General features: G+C 39.4%; 1 protein-coding gene across 2 annotated transcripts in view; it reads right to left on the reverse strand.

Moving 5' to 3' along the window:
- The window catches only part of CPNE8 (copine 8), a 181,983-nt gene that overhangs the window by 42,504 nt on the left and 119,404 nt on the right, over positions 1 to 20,075 (reverse strand). For both annotated transcript variants that reach the window (XM_019509385.1, XM_019509386.1), the window contains exons 12-14: positions 8,970 to 9,016; positions 7,307 to 7,488; positions 2,022 to 2,149 (exon numbers count right to left, since the gene is read on the reverse strand). In XM_019509385.1, the coding sequence (XP_019364930.1) occupies positions 2,022 to 2,149; positions 7,307 to 7,488; positions 8,970 to 9,016 (357 nt within the window). The remainder of the gene's footprint in view (positions 1 to 2,021; positions 2,150 to 7,306; positions 7,489 to 8,969; positions 9,017 to 20,075) is intronic.

A 20,075-nucleotide genomic window follows, 5' to 3' on the forward strand; every position in this document is an offset into this window, starting at 1 on the left:
TCCGACCCTTAATCTATGAATCTATGAATCTATGAAGGTCTATTCTAAATTATGCTGGCTTTAATGAAGTGTGGAAGCTCTTATACTTTCTAGGGCAGGTACAGTACAATCACAACATATTCTCAGCCACACCTCCTTCCAAACCTGCTACACTAAGGCAGCTTTAGCACAGCCAGAGAATCTGCAGCTACCACCTCTAAAAGATTTCCAAGGTCTTTGTGTTGCAGGAGTGACACAAATGGGCTCAGACAAGGATCAAGCTTTCTTATATAAGGGTAAATTATGGCACAGAGGAGACCTTTTTCAGAGATACCAAGTGCAACTGATGAAATGAGGATCTCTATTGTTACTGTATGGATGGTTAACAACATAAGTGCCATAGTGGGATATATCCATGGTCCACATGGCCCAGCATCCTGTCTCAGACAATGGCAGAAGTCGATGCTTTAGAGAGAGAGAACTGACTCAGATCTGTCTAGAGTGATCTATCCCCTATTCATCACTCTTCTCATCCACCAATATTGGTTTAGAAAAGCCATAGGGAACATTTCCAACTATTTAGTTTAAGAGCTATTAATAGAAATCATTACAATCAGAGAGAAGTAAGGCTGGAAGGGACCTCCAGAGTCATCTAGTGCAACACCCTGCCTAAGGAAGGATGATCCATTTTTGAAACTTTTTTAATATAAAGTTTTTGAAAGACTACTGTCAACCCCAACGCAACACAAGACATAATACTGTAACTTGCCATAGGTAAACCAGGGGAACCACAGCACCCAATATCCTGCTTCTGTAAAAGGTTCTTAATATACATTCAAGAAATCCTAGGTAGGCCACCCATCCCCCACCCTCCTACAGAGGAAGGCAAACCCCCCCACAGTCCATACCAATTTGACCATAGAGTAAAATTCCTTTCTGACCCCAAATATAGCAATCAGTCTGACCCTGAGCAGAGAGGCAAGACCCTTTAGGCAGGAGCCTCTAATTTTCATCCCAGCAGGAACAATGACACATGTCAGTCAAAATCCCCAGCCTTGGCTTCAGCCAATACCCAATGCCTCTAAGAGAGGCTTAAAAACATCCTAACATGTAGCAGAAATGGGGGGCAGGGATAACCAGCAACGCTCAGAAGCACCTAAAATACCCATAGTAGAACATAGGCATAGCTATATCAAATCATCCCCAACCAGTGGCTGTCCAACCTCTCCTTGAACACCGCCTGTGATGGAGTGTCCACAACTTTCCTAGGCAGTCTATTCCACTGCCTTGCTATGCCTCACAAACTGAAGAAGCTTTTCCTGATGTCCAACCTAAACCTACTTCACTGCAAATTCAAGCTATTACTAATAGACCTATTCTCCTTGAGTTTGTCTAATCCATTTTAGAATTTGGCTAAGCTATCTGCTTCTACCACCTGTGCAATGATTTCCACAAGTTAACTATGAGTTGCATAAAAATACTTCCTCATGTTAGGTTTAAACGCGCCTCCTACTGCGTATTCTGCATCTCAGTGAACAACAATTTCTTGTTCACTTTGTCCCCATTCTTCATGATTTTATAGGCTGTTATCATATCCTCCATCAGCCTGCTCCTTCCCAAACGAAAGAGTCTTAGCCTTCTTAGTTTCTCCTGGTATGGCAGCTGCTTCATAACCCTGAGCATTTTGGCTGCCCTTCTGTTCTTTTTCCAATTCTACTACATCCCTGCTACATTTTTTTTTTGAGAGTCAAAGATCAGAACTGTACACAGTATTCAAGATGTGGGCATACTATGCATTTGTGTAATAGTATGATAAGAAAACTCTGAATTACTATATCTGACAAACAAAATATAAGGAGACGCTACATGGATTGCATGAGAGCAGAAAATTAGCTTTTGAGTTTAACTATTTCAAGATAAAATTGAAAAATCATACATTTAGTTATTATAACATTGCTGTTAATATTTTTCAAGTAATAGTTATATTGGCAATATAATGTGAATCCATCTGGTTTCTCCAGAACCGCTATTGTGAGACTTACCTTGCTACATGATTAATTACGGGAGCAAAATTTGTTGGTCCATAAAGCTGTACAGATTTTAGACTCCTGTAATATGCTTCCATCACACCATCAATTCCATGACAGTAGGGATTTTGAGGGTTTCCATTCTAAACAAAACCAAGGAAAATTTGAAAAGATGAATAACTGAAATACTATGAAGCAAATATCACATAAGCAGTATCAGACAATTCAGCGAAAGGGTTAAGACAGTATTTAACTGAACTGTTTGTGCATCTGAGACATTAAACCAATAGGTAATCATATTATGATCCATGCTTCAGAGTATTTTGTTACTTAATTTCTTATTTAAAAAAATAAGGAAAAATATGATTGCCATATCCTGATGTATGGATAAAGTGCTAGCTGAAATGCTTGTTCAGTATTCTGCTCTGAATGAGCAAACTGATCCTGAGTCTGGTTGGACTTAACACAAAGATGACAAAAGGGACCTGTGGTTTCACTATACTGAACTGGTTGGGTCTTCTTGCTCATACAACTCTAAGCTCTATGAACAGTTTTTTTTACATGTCTCTAACCCAGTCCAATGAGGTGCCAATTTAATATTGTATTACAGATAAATAAATAAAACCCCAGGTCAAGGTTCCAGATCAAACTTCAAGTCTAGCAGTTACAGGATATTTTATTTTACTTGCAAACTAGAGTTGATTTTACTAGTTGGTGTTTCGATTACTTACAGTCCTCGGTCAAGATGGTAAAGCAGTACTACTGCCAAACAACTGGTCCAGGATTCAAAAAGGGATTTATATGATGTAGTTGTGTTTTAAGTCAAGTTTGATATTTCTTTCCCCTAATGTATGATTTCACAAAGTCCTATCTCAGAGTTTCAGTGCAGCTCTATGTATTCAAGCACTTTTATCAGAATGGACAGCAAAAGACAGCAACATCTGCCGTTTTGAACAAGATGTACATTTTAATGTTTAGATCCTACCTAAAGGCATTTGGCATTCACAAACTAGTCATTGTGTTCCTAAATCTCCAGAGAAGCTCTATCCAGGTGATACAGTCAGCACACTCCTAACAGAAGGAGAGGGCCCACCTGGCTTTTCATATTGTGTAGTATAGGGGTACACACACACACACACTCACTCACTCACTCACTCACTCACTCACTCACTCACTCACTCTATTGTAAATCCTGAAGGATATGAAATGAAATGTATCTGATTTAAGCAAAGAATTTATATACTTGCTGGATGTAGAGGAACTATAAAGTATTGTGCATTTCATTCTTTTGAAGCTATTTTTGCACTCTAGAGATGCTGTAATTTACATGACATAAAGAAGAAAAAGCATATTGAACATTATAAACTAACCTGCAACAGCATTAAAGTATTAAAATAAACTGAATTAAAGGGAAAATCTTAATTGAATAATAAGGTCAAATACAAAAACAGAATTCTGGAAATGATTAAAACAAAAAAAAAAACAAAAAAACCCTTTAAAGACCTCCAGTGCTATCCAAAAAATCCTTAATGCCACTGAGAAAGTAGCTGAACTTCAGAAATGCTAACAGACACTTGGAGCAGCCATCTGGACAGTCTCTCTCTCCTCCAGGGTTACCAAAGGTAGTGTAAATACATTTGAGATTGTATTTTGTTATGTTTTATCTTTAAGGTAAAAAATTGAAAGCTCCTTTATTGAGTCTGCACTTTTTCCAGTGATACCTCAAGGAACTACATTTTGGCATTTTAAATAAATAATGCTGCACATATGTTTCTCTTGGTTACCACCGAGTAAAGTGGCCTAAAAGAAATCTCAAAGAAAAACTTCTGAGTAATTAATTGCTTTGGATATTTAAACGAGTCCTTTTCAAGACAAACTAAAAATAGCAGGAAGATATTAATAGGGCTGCCTCAAAAAATCTACTACTTACTCTTTGGGGAATTATTTAAAGTGTGAATAATGCATTAGAAATATAGAAAAAATATAATAATGACAAACAAATGTAATAGGGATTTTTAGCGATTTCATTGTGCTATTTAATGACTGTTTGCCCTAATACTGTCCTAGGTCAGTTGCTTTCAAGACTTTGCTATATTCAGTACATGCATGGAACATCTGTTGTCAAATCTAATTTATAAAACTTTAAACTGTTGTTTGTGTGTGGTTCTTGGAAAACTGACAACCAAGGATATGTCTGCATTGCATTTAGGGTGTGTAATTGCAGCTGATGTAAGGAAACCTAATACTATCTTTAATCTAGCTAACAATAGGAAGACATACCAGCATGGACTTCAGCTAGGAATCACAGTATATATCCACTCACTGGCAGATAAGTATAGCCCACGGTGAGGCCATGTCACCTTACTTTCCTGCTGCAGAGTAACTAGATTAAAGCTAATGTGAGCATGCCTACCACATGCTGTAATCACACCTTCAACTGCAGTCTAAGCATATACTGAAGGCAGAATCCTAAATTGCAACTACGCAGCTGCAAAAGTGCCATTACGTATGCATACATGGCTACTAACCATGCTCAGTAGGCTGTACTCTGGGGAGGTATGTGGTGCTATACACTTGCCACAATATACACATAAGGTTAGGCAACTGCAATATTGTAGTTGCGCTAATACTGGAGGGGAGAAGGAAAGGGACCCTCCCATGTTTTAGCACAGGAATTAGAGCAATTATCCAGGGAAAAGGAGCCAGAGATACCAGACCTCCTCCCCCAGGGGAAGTTTGAATCTGCACCTTATGCTTTTTAGCGTAATTCTTTAATCATCAAGCCACATCTTAGGTATTATGTAGGGCCCTCTCCCACCTCCTATTAAAGCTGGCCCTATGAGCAGGCAAGAGAGGACACAGGTATAGCCAAGAAAGGGAACATGGCAGAGACTCAGTGGCTGCATCTGCATGAGGCACTGACTGTGCAGTTGCTACTGTGCAGTCATTTAGTACTTGCATACCCAACTACTAAATGACTGAGTGGTAACCAGCATTTCTGAGCAGCAGTGTCCCCACATGGCTTCTTGGTGATGCCAACTACAGAGTAGCTCATTACTACTTTGCAGTAGCATTGTGTCATGATTCGTGCCACACAATGCTACTCAATAAGCGTCTCATGTAGACATGGCCAATGAGATGCTTGATTTCCTGGATGGGATGCAGTTCTGGATTATAGCTTGGGTCCTTGTTCCTAGTGGGACAAACTTTTGCAGTGCTGTTTATCCTTTTTACCCAATGAATAATAAATGCAAGGTGCAGTCTCTCAGCTTCAAAAGAACAGCTGGAAACAGGACGAGCCTGTAGCCTGGTGGTTAGAGCATTGGGCTCAGAAGCAGAACAGGGGAGACCCCTACATAGGCAGGCAATTCTGTTTTGCCAGTAGGCATAAGAGAATCCAAAACTATCTGTAAGTCCCAAAAATAGCAGTTATGTGGCTGGGTAACTGCCATTTAGACACATAAAACTGGAACCTGCCCTAAGTTTACTGATTTGAAAAGTGCTGCCCAGGGGGAAAAAATGACCCAACAAGAAACTAGTATTAAAATCTATTAGCTAAAGCTCTCTGGACTACATAAAATGCAGTCAGTTTTATTACATTCCACTCAAACACAGTATCAGGTAAATGTGCAAATTTAAAAATCTAGCCAGCAGCATGGCAATTTATAAATTTGGTTCATTCATTTTCTCTTACATCCTATTCAATTATTTCTAGGGCCATTTAGTCTAGTCTGATGTGATCACCTGTCATAATAGAGACACTTGGCTCCTCCCAAGTTGGAGAGAAGAAGAAAGGTGAAGCGTGTAGGATCTGTTTGGAGTTCAGCCCAAGCAGCATATCCTCAGTTCAGTATATCCTCAAAGTGGAGGCCTGGAAGCACATCACCTGTGACTCAAGCTGCTGCAGCTAAGTCCAGGGAAGATTCCCTTTCCTTGCTTTTTTGTATTTAAACAACCATGGCTATCTGGCTGCCTGTCAATAACTTGGTGAGGAAGAGGACTCCTAGAGCCGTCTCCTTTGGATCGTGAAAGTTGATTTCCTCCTGAAAGCTAATTGTTCCAGCAGCTGATATATTTTCTGCTGTTTCATTGCCTATATGTTCCAACTATAAAAATATACCGCAGACAAAACTCCAAACTCATTACAGCAGCGATATCAAACTCACCAGGCCCTGTGGGCCACAAGTGGTGCAGGACTTGATTGGGCCCACAGACAGGCCCCATGCAGCACATGCCTTGAACTGGCCCAGTTCACTATGTGTTGTGCATGGGACTGAGGCTAACTGAGGGACACCACATGCGGTATACAAGTCCAATCCAAACCCACAGATAGCACCATAGGCCATGTTATAAGGCTCCATATATATCTTTGACATCCCTGTGTTACAGTACTCAAAATTTACCATATTAAAAAGAATTCATATATACAAAACTACAAAAACAATCTTCGTTAGACACAGGGACCCTCTACATGTAAAGGGCAGGTCTATTGCCCGATTCAAACGATTGCGCTTCCTGCTATGCCATATGTGCATGGCAGGAGGTATAATTGTGTGCTCATTTATTAGAACCCATCATGCCTTATTGCTGGTGCAGGAAGAGCTTGATTCTGGGCTCCCCCTCTGCCAGCAAGAAGCAAACTTCTGCATCTGGAAGCCCCCTCACACCCCTTGCCCCCTGACTTGCAGAGGCTTCAGCCACGGTGCCACCCCATGTACCCCACTCCACATATACCTACAGGTAAAGCCCCCAGGGCTGGAAGATCATGGCTGTTGTGAATTCCCACCCTCTGGGGCATGTGAAACCAGCAGGAGCAATCTCACAGCCCCCAGGGGCTCCATAAACGGCTCGGTCCCGGCATTGGGAAGTATGCTGCTGGTACTCCATATCTGCAGCTGCAGGGCTCTAGGTCCTTACAGCTGGAGGGTGCTGCCAGGACTCAGAGTCAGCAGCTGCTGGGGCTGAAAGTCCCCTTAATTGTAGGACACCCAGCTTGGACTGAGCATGGTGCACCCCTGCTGCTGGGAGCCTTGTCAGCTGATGGGGCTCCCAACTACAGGGGAAACCCTTCTACATGTGCAAATGAAAGCTCAATAGCAACCAGTTATAAAGTTAGTACACATTTTCCAGGTCTAACTTTATAGCAGGTTGAATTGTTTTATGGCATAATAAACACTGCATGTGTACCTGGTCTCAAGGTAACTGTGCAAGAACCAGTTAACTGTGTGATACCTGTAATGTGTAGAGGGGGCTATAGTAGAATAGTTATAAAAATGTTTAATTCCTATGTATTTTCTTACCAGAGCAAATTCATGGGATACCCTTCCATCTGGAGGCAGCCTAGCCCCAAAACCAAGAGCTGGAAACATTTTGTCAGTATCGTAGTCTTGAATGATTTCACCTACTGCCTTCAGTGCCATGCCATAGGCATTCAGTTGGTATGGGTTCATATAGTGCAGTGAAGTGGGCTGTGAAGGGTTACCTGTTGAAACAAAGATCTCATTTACCTTACTACCAATCCAGCTGGGAATGCAATTCAACAGAACAATAGTTTCCACATGTCAACAGCCCTTCCTGGGGAGAAAAGGTAGGTACTTCCAATAGACATGTAAGATGGAATTGGTCAGTCTTGATTGGTTGGGTCCCAATAGAGCTTACTGCTTAAGAAGGCATTTTATCTTTGAAAGCTCCAGGACAAGGAGCAACAATCCCCAGGTTGAAGTGAGAAAGCGGTAAGGCACTGGATCTCTCTCACTAAACATACCATACATTGCAAAGTATGAGACAAGGGATGTTCTCTAGGACATGTAAGGGAGAGAAGTAATAGTCTGCTGGAATCCAGTTCAATGTTTGTATATTAAAAGTTTAAGTCAAATAATATTATTTAGACAAACTGGCATGTAACCTACTGTATGAATCACTGATTTTATTTATTTATTTATTTATTTATTTATTTATATTTATTTATTTATTTATTTTTTTACAGACTATCCTATTTTGGTATGGTTTAATGATTTTATTCAAACTGTTTGACAGCACTAGTTCAAGTAAAAGGATCAAGTATTTGGTTACTTACTTACTTTTCATATGTATATTGCTCAAAAAAAATATGATCATTTTACATACTGGACACTGAAGTCAGGTTAAAACTAATAAAATCAAATTAAGCAAAGTGTGACTTTAAACATGTATCCTATGTCTCCTGAGCAACAATTAAGTAGAACACTGTAATTCATGAGATTAATTATATAGACTTACGAATAAAGAAGGGAGCAAAGGGGGCTAATATTCAGTTATGACTAAAAATGCAGGGGAAACATGCCACTCTTCAATGGCACCAGGATCCACACAGTTTCTCCTCTCTGCCCCAGCAGCTTATTTCTTCCAAGCTTCAGTGGTTGAGAAGAGTCACCAACTGACTCAGTCAGCAAGCAGCTGTAACATGGACCTTCAGCCATTGAAAGCATCATCAGCGTTTGACTGCTTAATACAGAATCAATCTTGAAAATTCTCTTCTGCTTGGCAGTTTCCTCCATCCCACTCCTCTCAGGAATCTTTCACTTCAGACTCGTTCAACCTAGAATTACATCCTTCTGTTCTCTCCCTCCCAGCTATACTCCACCAAAATGATTAAAAAAGAAACCCAAAATCAATTGCACAAATACAGAATTACAGCTTGTCACACTGAACACTTTGCTTGTGAATTATCGGTCTTCCTCCCAATACTTTGTCTTGTCTATTTAGAATATAGGCTTTTCAGGGCAGGAACTCTCTCACTCTGTTCAGTGCCTTGCACAACTGAGCTCTGATCACAACTGATGCCAGCAGGCACTGCAGGATTATGACTAATGATCCATTAAGCTACAAAATAAATGTATATAAATATGTACACAGTACTCAAAAACATGCTCTCAAACTAAATATCACACCTTATTTTACAAGAAGCTACATTTGAAAACTTACCATTTGAGGCTGTGAAATCAATAGCTACTGTGAAATTGATTTGGGTCCTGTAAAACAACCAACCAAAAAAAAACCTTGTTAATTTTAATTTCTGTGAACAAATAAACAGAAAGATAATATACGTTAGCGGATATTAGTGGACTAATATACAATGTTTCTGGGGGGGGAAAAGTATCAATCCAAAATTCAAATTCAATTCCCTGTACATTTGTTTGTCTTTTAAACAGCAACTGAATATTTATTATTATTTAAGGATCCTGTTTTTACCTATAAATTACAAAGTCTCCCCTCCCACCACATAGGTAGCTGGATTATCACACTAGAAGGATTTTTAGTTGGAAAATCTCTTCCACCAAGGCTTCGGTTGAAACTAACCATTTAATTTTACACCATTAACTCCATATACCATATACTGTGTATGGCTCTCACTTGCTCTTTGTTCCTGTAATAGGGTGGGGGCTCACAATGATTAAAAGGCCTCAATTCAAATCACTGAACTAGGCAGAACATGTAATTGCAACATTTGAGATGGCATTTGCATATACACTGCAACGCTTGAAGAGTGCATGAAGAGAACATCAGGTGATTTCCTGACTAGAACAGAGGACAGTTTCTTTTGTCTAGGAGAGTCCTAAAGTCAAATGAACATTCACTGTTATGGAACAAAGCATTAACATGAATGTGCATGCCATTTCAGTATCAATTATGATCAGTTTTCTCAGGCACTGTGGAACTTCCATTTTAAAAAAATTTCTCTGGGACTTACAGTAACAATGAAAAAGAAATCTGAAGGCAAACTTCTGAGTATTAAGAAAATTGCTTAAGAGTCTCAGCAGCTCCTAGAAAGTTCATTGAAATGGAACTGAGCATGTATAACTGACAGTATAACATAGTCAATCTAACTTTCATTAGTGGCAATTACAACATATAGAAAGAATTCAGCTTGAAATTCAAAGGCTAGGGGCCCACATTTACAACAAAAATCATCATTCTGCTTGCACACTGAACAGATAGAAATCACTGAGAAATGGTAACTATTGAAGCTTATCACATCATTTTACAATAATGAACTGCCAATTAGAATGGATAACAGAATCTACTGACTTTAAAAAAATTAAGAAAAGGTCTGACCAAGCTGCAATTCCAAGAGGTTCTAGTTTCTTGAAATGGACCAATAATTTCTCTACTCTCTTATAAGATTACTAGTAAATTGCCCATAACCCGCACCACTGCCACCTCCACGGAGCAGGGCTGGGGGTGAAGGGCTGGGGCAGCGGTGCCGGCTTCACCCCCCACACTCCGTCTTCACCATTGTGGTGGTGCTCCACCCCTGCCTCCTGTCCATCACGCTCTTGGAACACTCTGATTGGTTGTTTCAGTAGCCAATCAGAGTGCTCCAGGAGTGGTACAGACGGACAGACAGACAGACGGACTAAGCCCTTTATTATATTAGAATGCATGCTAATATCTGACACCACTAATAAACTGCCAAATATCTGTTACTACATTCAACACTGTCATTTGATATGTACCAACTGCAACAAAGAGAGGAAATAAGATGGAGCCTCATGGCCCCTTGCTTTCATCATTGTTCCAAACTTTGCCCCATATGTATTCGAGTCACTACTCAAGGAAGTTTTCCCTTTTTATTTAAAAACTCAAACTGTGCAATCACAGAGCTTTGAACTAGAATATGTTTGGAGCAGGGTTGACTATGAAGCCTTGGGACAGCAGACCTATAAGCTTTTGGAGAAAGGGGATACTGACAGAGAGGGTTAACTCTTAAAGTGAACAATCCTTCATAGCCAGCTTGAAAGGATGGTTGTGGAAAGGAAGTTGTGGAAGAAGAAAGGAGAAAGGAAGGAAGTTGTGGAATATATGGAAAGAAGGCAGTTGTGGAAAGGAAGTTGTGGAAGAAGACAGACTGAAGGACAGGAAGACAAGGAGACAGAAGTAAATAAACCAGTATCCCTATACAATAGTTCAGGAAAACTACAAATAATCTAGTTTCTGGTGCTGTGCAAATGGTTTTTAGATGAGTATCTTCTTGAAACATTAACAGATCACACAGAGACCAAATCTGATTGAATTAAATACTGCTGAGGGATCAATGTCAGGGACGTAGTGGAGGTATCCACTGAGATGGTTCCAGATTCCAAGCAGGTTAAAGTGCTTGCATTAGCTTGAAGATAGCCTTCTGCACAGATAACCAAATGCATCACATCCCTTCTCATGTTCCTGATCCTCAGTATAGCTGGACTGCTATGAGACTGCACATATTAGGATTATATGAAAGCAGAACTGGAAGGAACCTCACAAGGTCATCTAATCCAGCCTCCTGCTCAAAGCAGGATCAGCATCGACTAAACCATCCCAGCCAAGTATCTATCTAACCTGCTTTTGAGTTTCCAGGGATGGAGATTCTTCAAGTTCTCTAGGAAGCTTGTTCCAGTGCTTGACTACCTTTATAACTGGAGAGTCCTTTCTAATCTCCATTTTAAGTTTCCCCTACTGCATCTTAAAGCCACTACAACTAGTTCTGTCTGATTTGGCCATAGAAAAATCCATCTCCATTTTCTCTATGATCACCCTTCAAGTAATTGAAGACTGCATCAAATCCCTCTTCAGGCTCTCTTCTCAAGACTAAATAATTCTAGCTCTTTCAGCTTTTCCTCATAAGTCTTGCCTCCCTGTCCCTTAATCATGTTTCTTGCTCAGTGCTGGACTCTTTCCAAACTATCCACATTCTTTTTGCAGCGTGGGGCCCACAACTGGACAAAGTACTCCAGGTGAGGCCTCATCAGTGTCAAATAGAGTGGAAGAATCATTTCCCTTGATTTGCGCATGACCTTCCTGTTATCACAACCAAGTATGAAGTTGTCCGTTTTTTTTTTCTTTTTTCTTTTGCAACAAGAGCATTCTGTTGTCTCATATTTAGCTTGTGGTTCACTGTAACCCCAGATCCTTCTCTGCAGTATTGAAGCTTAGGCAATCCCCTTCCCCAGACTGCATTTGTTCATGCGGTTATTCCATCCCAAGTGCATGACTTTACACTTGTCCTTTATCCAGTCTATTCAAGTCATTATGGCTCCTCGCCCTGCCCTCCACAGTGTCTGCAACTCTCCCCCACTTTGTTGTCAGTCATTAATTTACTGAGTGTGCAATCAATCCCCACTGTCCAAATAATTAACAAAGATGCTGAACAATACTGGACCCAGGACAGACCCTGGGAAACCCCATTTGAATCTTTCTCTGAGCTGGACACTGAGCCAGTGATTACATGTTGAGCGCAGCAATCTTACCAGTTATATATCTGTGTTACAGTACTTTCATCTAGTTTATATTTCGTCATAGTCAAAAAGCTCCTCCTAATCTCCAGCCTAACTTTCCTCCGCTACAGCTTGAGGCCATTGCTCTCATCCTGTCTGACCATTGAGAAATACCTGTCTCCAGCCTCTCTATAATTGCTCTTGAAGGATTAAAATTAAGTCTTCAAATACTTCCTCAGTCTCTTCTTTTCCAAACTAACTAACCATAGCTCTTTCAGCCTTTCCACATAAGTCTTGCTTCCCAGGTCCCTAATAATTTTTGTTGCTCTGTGCTGGACTCTTTCCATTCACTTCCCCTGATCTACAAATAACACTCTTGTTAATACAATCTAGTATGTTGTTGGCTTTTTTTTCCTTTTTCCTTTCTTTCCTTTTTCCTTTTTTTTAATATTTTTTTTCCTGCAACAAGAGCACACCGTTGACTCATATTCAGGTTACAGCCCATTATAACCCCCACATCTCTCTAAAGTACTGCAACCTAGGCAATTGTTCACGAGTCTGTATTTGTGTGTGTAATTATTCCATCCCAAGTGAATTTGTCCTTGTTGAAGCTCATCTTCCAGTCTATCCAGATCATTCTGAATCATAGCCCTACCCTCCACAATGTCTGCAATGCTACCCAACTTGGTACCATCAGCAAATTTCTTAAATGTGCACTCAATCCCATGATCCAAATTATTAATGAAGGTGCTGAACAAAAAGGGACCCAGAACAGGCCCCTGGGGAACCTCCACTTGATTCCTCCTCCCAACTAGACATTGTGCCATTGGTGACTACTTGCTGAGCCTGATGATCCGGCTACTTGTGCGTCCACCTTTCAGTACTTTAATCTACTCTATTTCCTTAGCTTGTTAATGACAACATCATGGGAAGCCATGTGAAAAGCCTTGCTAAAGTCAAGGTATATCACATTTACTGTTCTACCCCCTCAACAGAGCCTATCACCTTGTCACTGAAGGAAATCAGGTTGGCATGACTTGTTCTTGTTGTATCCATAGCTGGCTATTCCCGATCATCTTGTTCTCCTCTTGTTGCTTTACAACAGATTCCTTGAAGACCTGCTCCATGACCTTTCTGGGTATTGAGGTCAGGCTGACTGGTATTCAATTCCCCAGATCCTCCTTCTTCTCTTTCTTAAAGATGGGCACTATATTTGCCCTTTTCCAATGATCTGGGATGTCACCCATCCTCCATGAGCTCTCAAAGATTATAACCAAAGGCTCTGAAATTACCTCAGCCAATTCCTTCAGTACCCAACTTGAAGCTTTTAAAGTAATCTTTAACCTGTTCTTTCACTGCTCTAGGCCTTTTTTTTTTTAATCCTTCCCCATCTCTGCTGCCAACTACATTTATCATCTGGTAGCTGCCCCTATTTGTGAAGACTGAAGTTAAAAAAGATATTACCTTCTCTGCTTCATCCCTAACTAGATTGCCTTCTGCATTCCTTAGTCTCACAGAAAATGCTGGACATGGCAGGTTGCTCTTGGGAGCTGATCATTTCAGTTACTTGAACAGGTAACTACTGAGATGACATTTTTTATTTAAGTATTATATGTATAGTAGGTTTTCACAGCATGGAAGTCTATGGCTTTCACCCACGAAGAAAAGTTTGCCCCAACCTGTGATCATTTGACATCAAAAACAAATTTCATGAGATTAGTGACCAAAACATAGAAATCCTAGTTATCCTTTAATATTCATCTTGGTTTACTTTAAAGTATTTTCTATGGAGAAAGTAAAATAAGAAGTAAAACCAATAACTTGATTTATTTTCAGCAACTTAATATGTAGGCCACTTTAAATATTTATCAATAAATCATGTTTCACTTTACTTAATGTTACTTTACCTGTCGTCTTAGATTATGAATGCATGACCACAAAAACACCATTATCAAAGACTAAAACAGAAGGAAGAATGATGCAAAGATAGTTTGGCCTTGTGATTTCATATACTTTTCTATGGCCTGTTGCATTTCGATAGTGTGCAGCTGCAACATGCAGGTCTGAATCTGATTCTAAGAAAGACTGGATAAATAATTAGATGAAAGCTAGAACCCGTTACACACTGCCCCAATATCTTTTAGAAGAAAAGGGTAATTGATTGCAGCAAAAATAAAAACCTGGGAAAAAATATGCGTCTGATGTAGGCAGACAAGGTTCCTTGGGTCTGATATCTGTTTAAGTTCTATTAACTTTTAAGTTCGTCTGATATCTTTTATCAGACGAACTTAAATAGTTGGGAAAAAAAATTTCTTAGCAAGCTTTCAGGTTTAAAAACCTTTCGTCAGGCTGAGGAAGTCTCTGCAGTTAGTGTGTGCTTTTCCTGGATGGAATGAAGAGTAAAGAAGCCAGAGACTTGGCTGGTATGGTTGCAAGACAGGCAGTCAGTGTAAATTTACATCTTCAGATATAGCAATTGATGATAAAAAATAAAATAGAATAAAAAATAAAAAATTTCAGTCAGATGTAGCAATTTACTTTGACTATATTTAGTAAAGTCTTCTTTGGGCAGAAAATGTATATGCCCCCACCAAACCACTTAATACTAAATAGTAGATCCAAAAGAGCAGAGAGCTTTAAAAGTATGCACACAATTATAAGCATGTGTATCACTTTGAGAAGGTTATTAGGAGAGAAAGCTCCATCATACCTCAGGTTCAATGGTGAATATGTCCATGTGATTTGTTATAGCATAATAAAAAAATTTGTATGGGAACTCAGTAATTTTAAAGACAGTTGTGAAAACACCGGATAGGAACATTTTAGAAGGCAACCAGAGTGAATAGTATATTAATTTTCATGACTTTTTTTGGAATGCTACATGGTAATAATATCTGAGGGCACAAAACAAACCTCTTGAACCTGTTTGACAGGCAGTGACTATAAATTTCTTGTGATTGATCAGGCAAAGTTACTTTTTAAGTAAATCTAACTGATGTATTCTTAGCATTGTCCAGTTTCATTATCACTCACAAATTGTCTTTATTAACAAATAAAAATGTTTTACATATAATCTAACTTCATTACACAAAGCAATTAACATTCTTTATTTTAGGTGTGCTAAGGAATATACAGGACCAAGATCACCTACTAATTTATCCTGTAGTTCCAGTAGACCCATCATGAAGGTCAATTCTTTTTAACAACAGGTGCCTAAAATTAAAGTTCCTGTAACCCCATTTAGATACCTGATTAAATTACTTGAACTTAACAAGGAACAAGACAGCTTTCACGTTAGGTTCTCCATTTTTTTAAACTTGACCTAAATTTTTCTTTTAAAAAATATAAAAAGTCTATTATTTAATTTAAAATGAATAAAGACAAGTACAACTTCTGGACATAAGGCATGTTATTAACATGAGAATAACATGTCAGTTTTGTGCATTGGTATATGTTACACTGGTACAACAGCATTATTATGGCACTTTACCATGACTTGGCAGGGGCATCAGTAATAGTCTTTTAACATTAAGCAAAAAGTATTCTAGATTAGAAGTGGACACAACACACACAAACTGGCTTAACTTCCACTGGTATATTTTTCCTGTTGTTTTTTAAGGATGCATTCATGAGCTAACCCTACACAGGATGTAAGACATGCTTGAAAGAAAGTAATGACAGTTGTAAGATGCTTCCCTCTTAAAGATGGGGATGATGATGACCTGGCTGCTTTTTTGAAGAACAGCAGACACACAACAAACTAAAGTGCTCACCGAACCTTTGAATGCAAGTAGACTGGCACAAAGGAATTTAATTTCTATGTCCTTTCCTAAGCCGTTCTTGAATTCTTATTTTCCAAAAACATTCTTTCAAAGAATTAAATTAGAAGTCTAAGGCACTCATATCAGTGAAACTCTGAGGGCCTGTGTGTAAGGAACTAACTGGGGAGGTTCAGAACAAGTAAAATAATCTCTGCTGATACTGAATTTCTGAGTCCCACTTCCCAATGAAAGGCTCAGACAGGAAGTCTGCATCTGGAAATGCTTCCAATAGATCCACTGCTAGAAAGGACAGGAGGTCGTGCCTATCTATACCCAAATGCACCAAGTAGTACCAAGCCAGGCTCTTAAAATTATCCTTATTCTCTCACTTCAATCCTGTACCTCAGTGGTCTCCAAACTTTTTTGATAGCGCACCCCTATCAGTAAAAAATTTTTGAGCACACCCCCCCAATATATGTATATTTATGTATTTATAAATTATATATATGTACTACTATACTAACATATTATGTACATTATAAAACATAGACAAAAATAGAAATTAAAAACAGATGAGATAAAGATGAAATAAACAATATTTAAAAAAAAATTATTATTTTATTTATTAATGGTACAAAAAACCTTTTTGCTCTCACTAAAAAAATATTATTTAGTTTTTACCTTGTAATGTGGCTGACAAAGAGCTCGTACTAGGAGTAGGAGAAGTGTCAGCTCTGCCATTTTCTTGCTGTTCACTTGTGCTCGCATTATTAGTATTATCTTTAATCCTCAGTTTCTTTGCAGGAATCTTTTTAAGCCACTTGTCCATTTTGTGAGGGTTAGTTTAGTTAAAACTAGATAATATAATCTGTAAATCCACTTAACCGGGCACACGTAAACTGCAATATGCTGAAAGTGAACGAACGCTTCTTCCCTCAGGATACCTCACGTACCGTACATGACATGTGACCGTCCAACATACGGACTGAGTGAGGGCACCAGTGTCAATCTGTATATTAAATATTAGTAAAGCTTAATTTCTTTCTTATTTTTTTAGATAAAAAATAACTAAAAATACAAGTTCTAATATTTTCTTTGCACACCCCAATGGATCGTCTTGCGCACCCCTGGGGGTGCGTGCACCCCACTTTGGAGACCACTGCTGTACCTCATTCACCACATTCCTCCCAAATTCCTCCCTTTATTCTCAAATAAAGCAGGAATCTTTAGACAGCAGTTTACTACATAACTCTGATTCATCCTCTATGCAATTTCATCCAGTACACTGAATGAAACAGGAAACCCAGGGAAAAAATAGTATGTGAACATGTAATTCAAGACTTTATCATAATGGATGACTGCAGAGGCAAGCTTAATTTAGTCTGTTTGTGCAGATGCATCATGATATAGCCTTTAATTACATAAATCACATTCTAAGCCAGAATTAAGGTTGCATAGACAACCTAAATTATGACATTTCCTAATTTCTGAGTGCCTGACTTTGCAATCTTAATAATATTATTTTCATGGATTTTTTAAACAAGAAAACTGAAACCCCCCAGAAATTCTATCATGTCCAAGCATATTAATTTGAACATGGTTCATCATCAGGTTGAAACCTTCAGATTTAACACAGAGATTTCTGCCACTTAAACTAATAGAGTAGCTGGTAACAATGAAGGTTATTATCCTTTCTACAGATCAGCATTAGTAGGGGAAAAAGTCACACTACTGATGTTTCACATGTTTACCACTGATAGAGGAACGATTATAATATCTTTATGAAGATTCATTCCAGGTTCTAGAGAAAGCATGACCTAATGGGCAAACTCTTTTGCCCAATTCCCAAAAGTCTGACACTCGCTGCACTCCCCTGCCAAACCATCCTAGTTCTAGTCCTGTTTCACCAACCCTGCTTCTTTGTCCAAGTGTCCTTGACCAGACGGTCTTACTCTCTCCCTTCCTACCTACCCTCCCAAACTATATCCCCTTGGTTCTAAATTGTTTGACCAGCTAGTCCCATTTTCTACCACTCCTGCCCCAATTCCTTATCCCTAGTCTCAGACAGTGGCTCTCAGACTGCTTCCTCATCTCCTTCCACAGGCTCTTCATATACTGTCAGCCCCCTGAACCCTTCTGGCTTCTTGCCCAGGTCCTTCCCCCCGCCTCAATCCCTTGTAATTTTGTTCCTATCTCTATGTCCAGACAATCCTGATTTTTAAAACACAATGCAACTCACTGTTAATGTTTCCCCAATTCCATTTCTCCCAACACTCAGTCCTTGTCCCAGGGCCTTGTTCAGCTTGTTCCAGTTGTCTACTCTCATCCCATTTCCTTTTCCAGTCGCTCCCCCTCTACTCCTGCATTCTATTCACAGACTCTCAAGTTGCAATCTCTCAGCTCAACCAGTCCCAGTTTCAGCTCCTCCTTGCCTGGTTTCCAGTCCCTAGCCTCCTCTTTCCCACATTCCGGTTCAAGTTCCTACCTCCGCTCCCTGTACTCTTGCACAGCCAGTCACAACCTTCTTTTTCCCTCCAGGGATGGTCTTGTCTGATGACTTGATCTATTCTTTTCAGTCCCAGCCTATAGCACCTGGGAAAGCCATGACAAAAAAATTCAACTTCCTCTGTAGTCTTGGACTAGAATGGGGAAAGCTCAGTGCCTCTGTGACTAACACAATCTGATCAGTATTAACAAATGCAAGGAAAATTAACCATAGTAAGTCACTGCACATTGTGATCACATATGGGAGCCATGAGAGGTCTAGGTCTGTTCAGTGAGGATAGGCTCTTCAGAAATTATAGCTGTTAAAATCTAAGAAGTCTCTAATGAGCACATGTAAAGAATGATTATTTTCCCAAAAGCTTAAGAACTTGGCCAAATTTAGGCCAATTTACATAAGTGCAGCAAAAGCCAAAGCCCTGATTCAGAAGTCACGGTTCAGCCAACTTTCAAGTCCTTGGTCTAAAGAACAGGGGCACTGGATCTGTTAAAAACCAAACAAAACTACAGACCTTTTTCTAAAATGGGCAAAATAATTCATTTCCTCCTCATCTCATTATTAGAAATGTTTGAACCATTTTGTCTGAAAAATTTCCAGAAAATTCAAGAGACATTCAGCATGTAAAATTTCAGCCCAAACAGATAATATTGGAAAAATTAAAGGGAAATGAAAACAGGCTTACTGGCAAATGTCAAGCAAAATTAAGAGAGAGTATTACAAGCCCTATTTATACTGTGCTTTGAGAAGCAGTTTAAGCTATGGGAACATGCAGAATCTCAGGTCTGCACATGCATAACATTATTAGTCTCTTTCAGAGTCAAGGTCAGACTTAGTATTTCTTATACACTCAAGAGTCCAACAGAACTCAATTGGTTGTTCAGTGTGAAAGAAATGCACTTAGGCCAAGAAAGTGGAAAAACAAGAACGAAAGCATCTTAACAGCTTTCAGCGAAGCAGAAGGCATGGAATATTGATGAGTGCCACAATACTGCAACTAAAAAGCTAGCTTGTAATAAGTCTTTTGATTAGTTGTTGCCAACCAAAATTCTGAAGCCTGACTCCAATATTTTGTTTCACATTTGTTGTGTATTTTCATATTAAGAGTCTTAATTTGTGATAGCAAAAATCAGCTAAGTTGTGGAATATCGGCAAATATACTGCAGTTCATATTCACAGATTATACTATATTTATTCTAATACAAGACGAGGTTCACCCCCCCCCCCCCCCCCACGGGAAGCATGAGGGGAAAAAACCCTCATCTTGTAACTGCATACAAGGAAACCTCATTAAATACACTGTCTATAATTAAACTGCTGCCAAAACAAGCATGTGTTCAGTCATGGGTGACTGGTGCCGCATTTGTCAGGTGGGGCACGTGCCCCCACAGGTGATCTCGTCGTGCAGAGGGAACCCCACGGCCAATCCCGCAATGGTGGATCGCTGCAGCCGCTTCTGGGAGAAAAAAACATTTAAAACTATGTCTATGTTCGAATCATTGAATCTTTTCGAATCGATTTCATAGACATTAGGGCTGGAAGGGACCTTGGAAGATCGAGTCCAGCCCCCCGCCCG

Source organism: Gavialis gangeticus, unplaced genomic scaffold (genome assembly GCF_001723915.1).
Source record: "Gavialis gangeticus isolate Ggan-Ray unplaced genomic scaffold, GavGan_comp1, whole genome shotgun sequence".
Taxonomy (NCBI): Eukaryota; Metazoa; Chordata; order Crocodylia; family Gavialidae; genus Gavialis; species Gavialis gangeticus.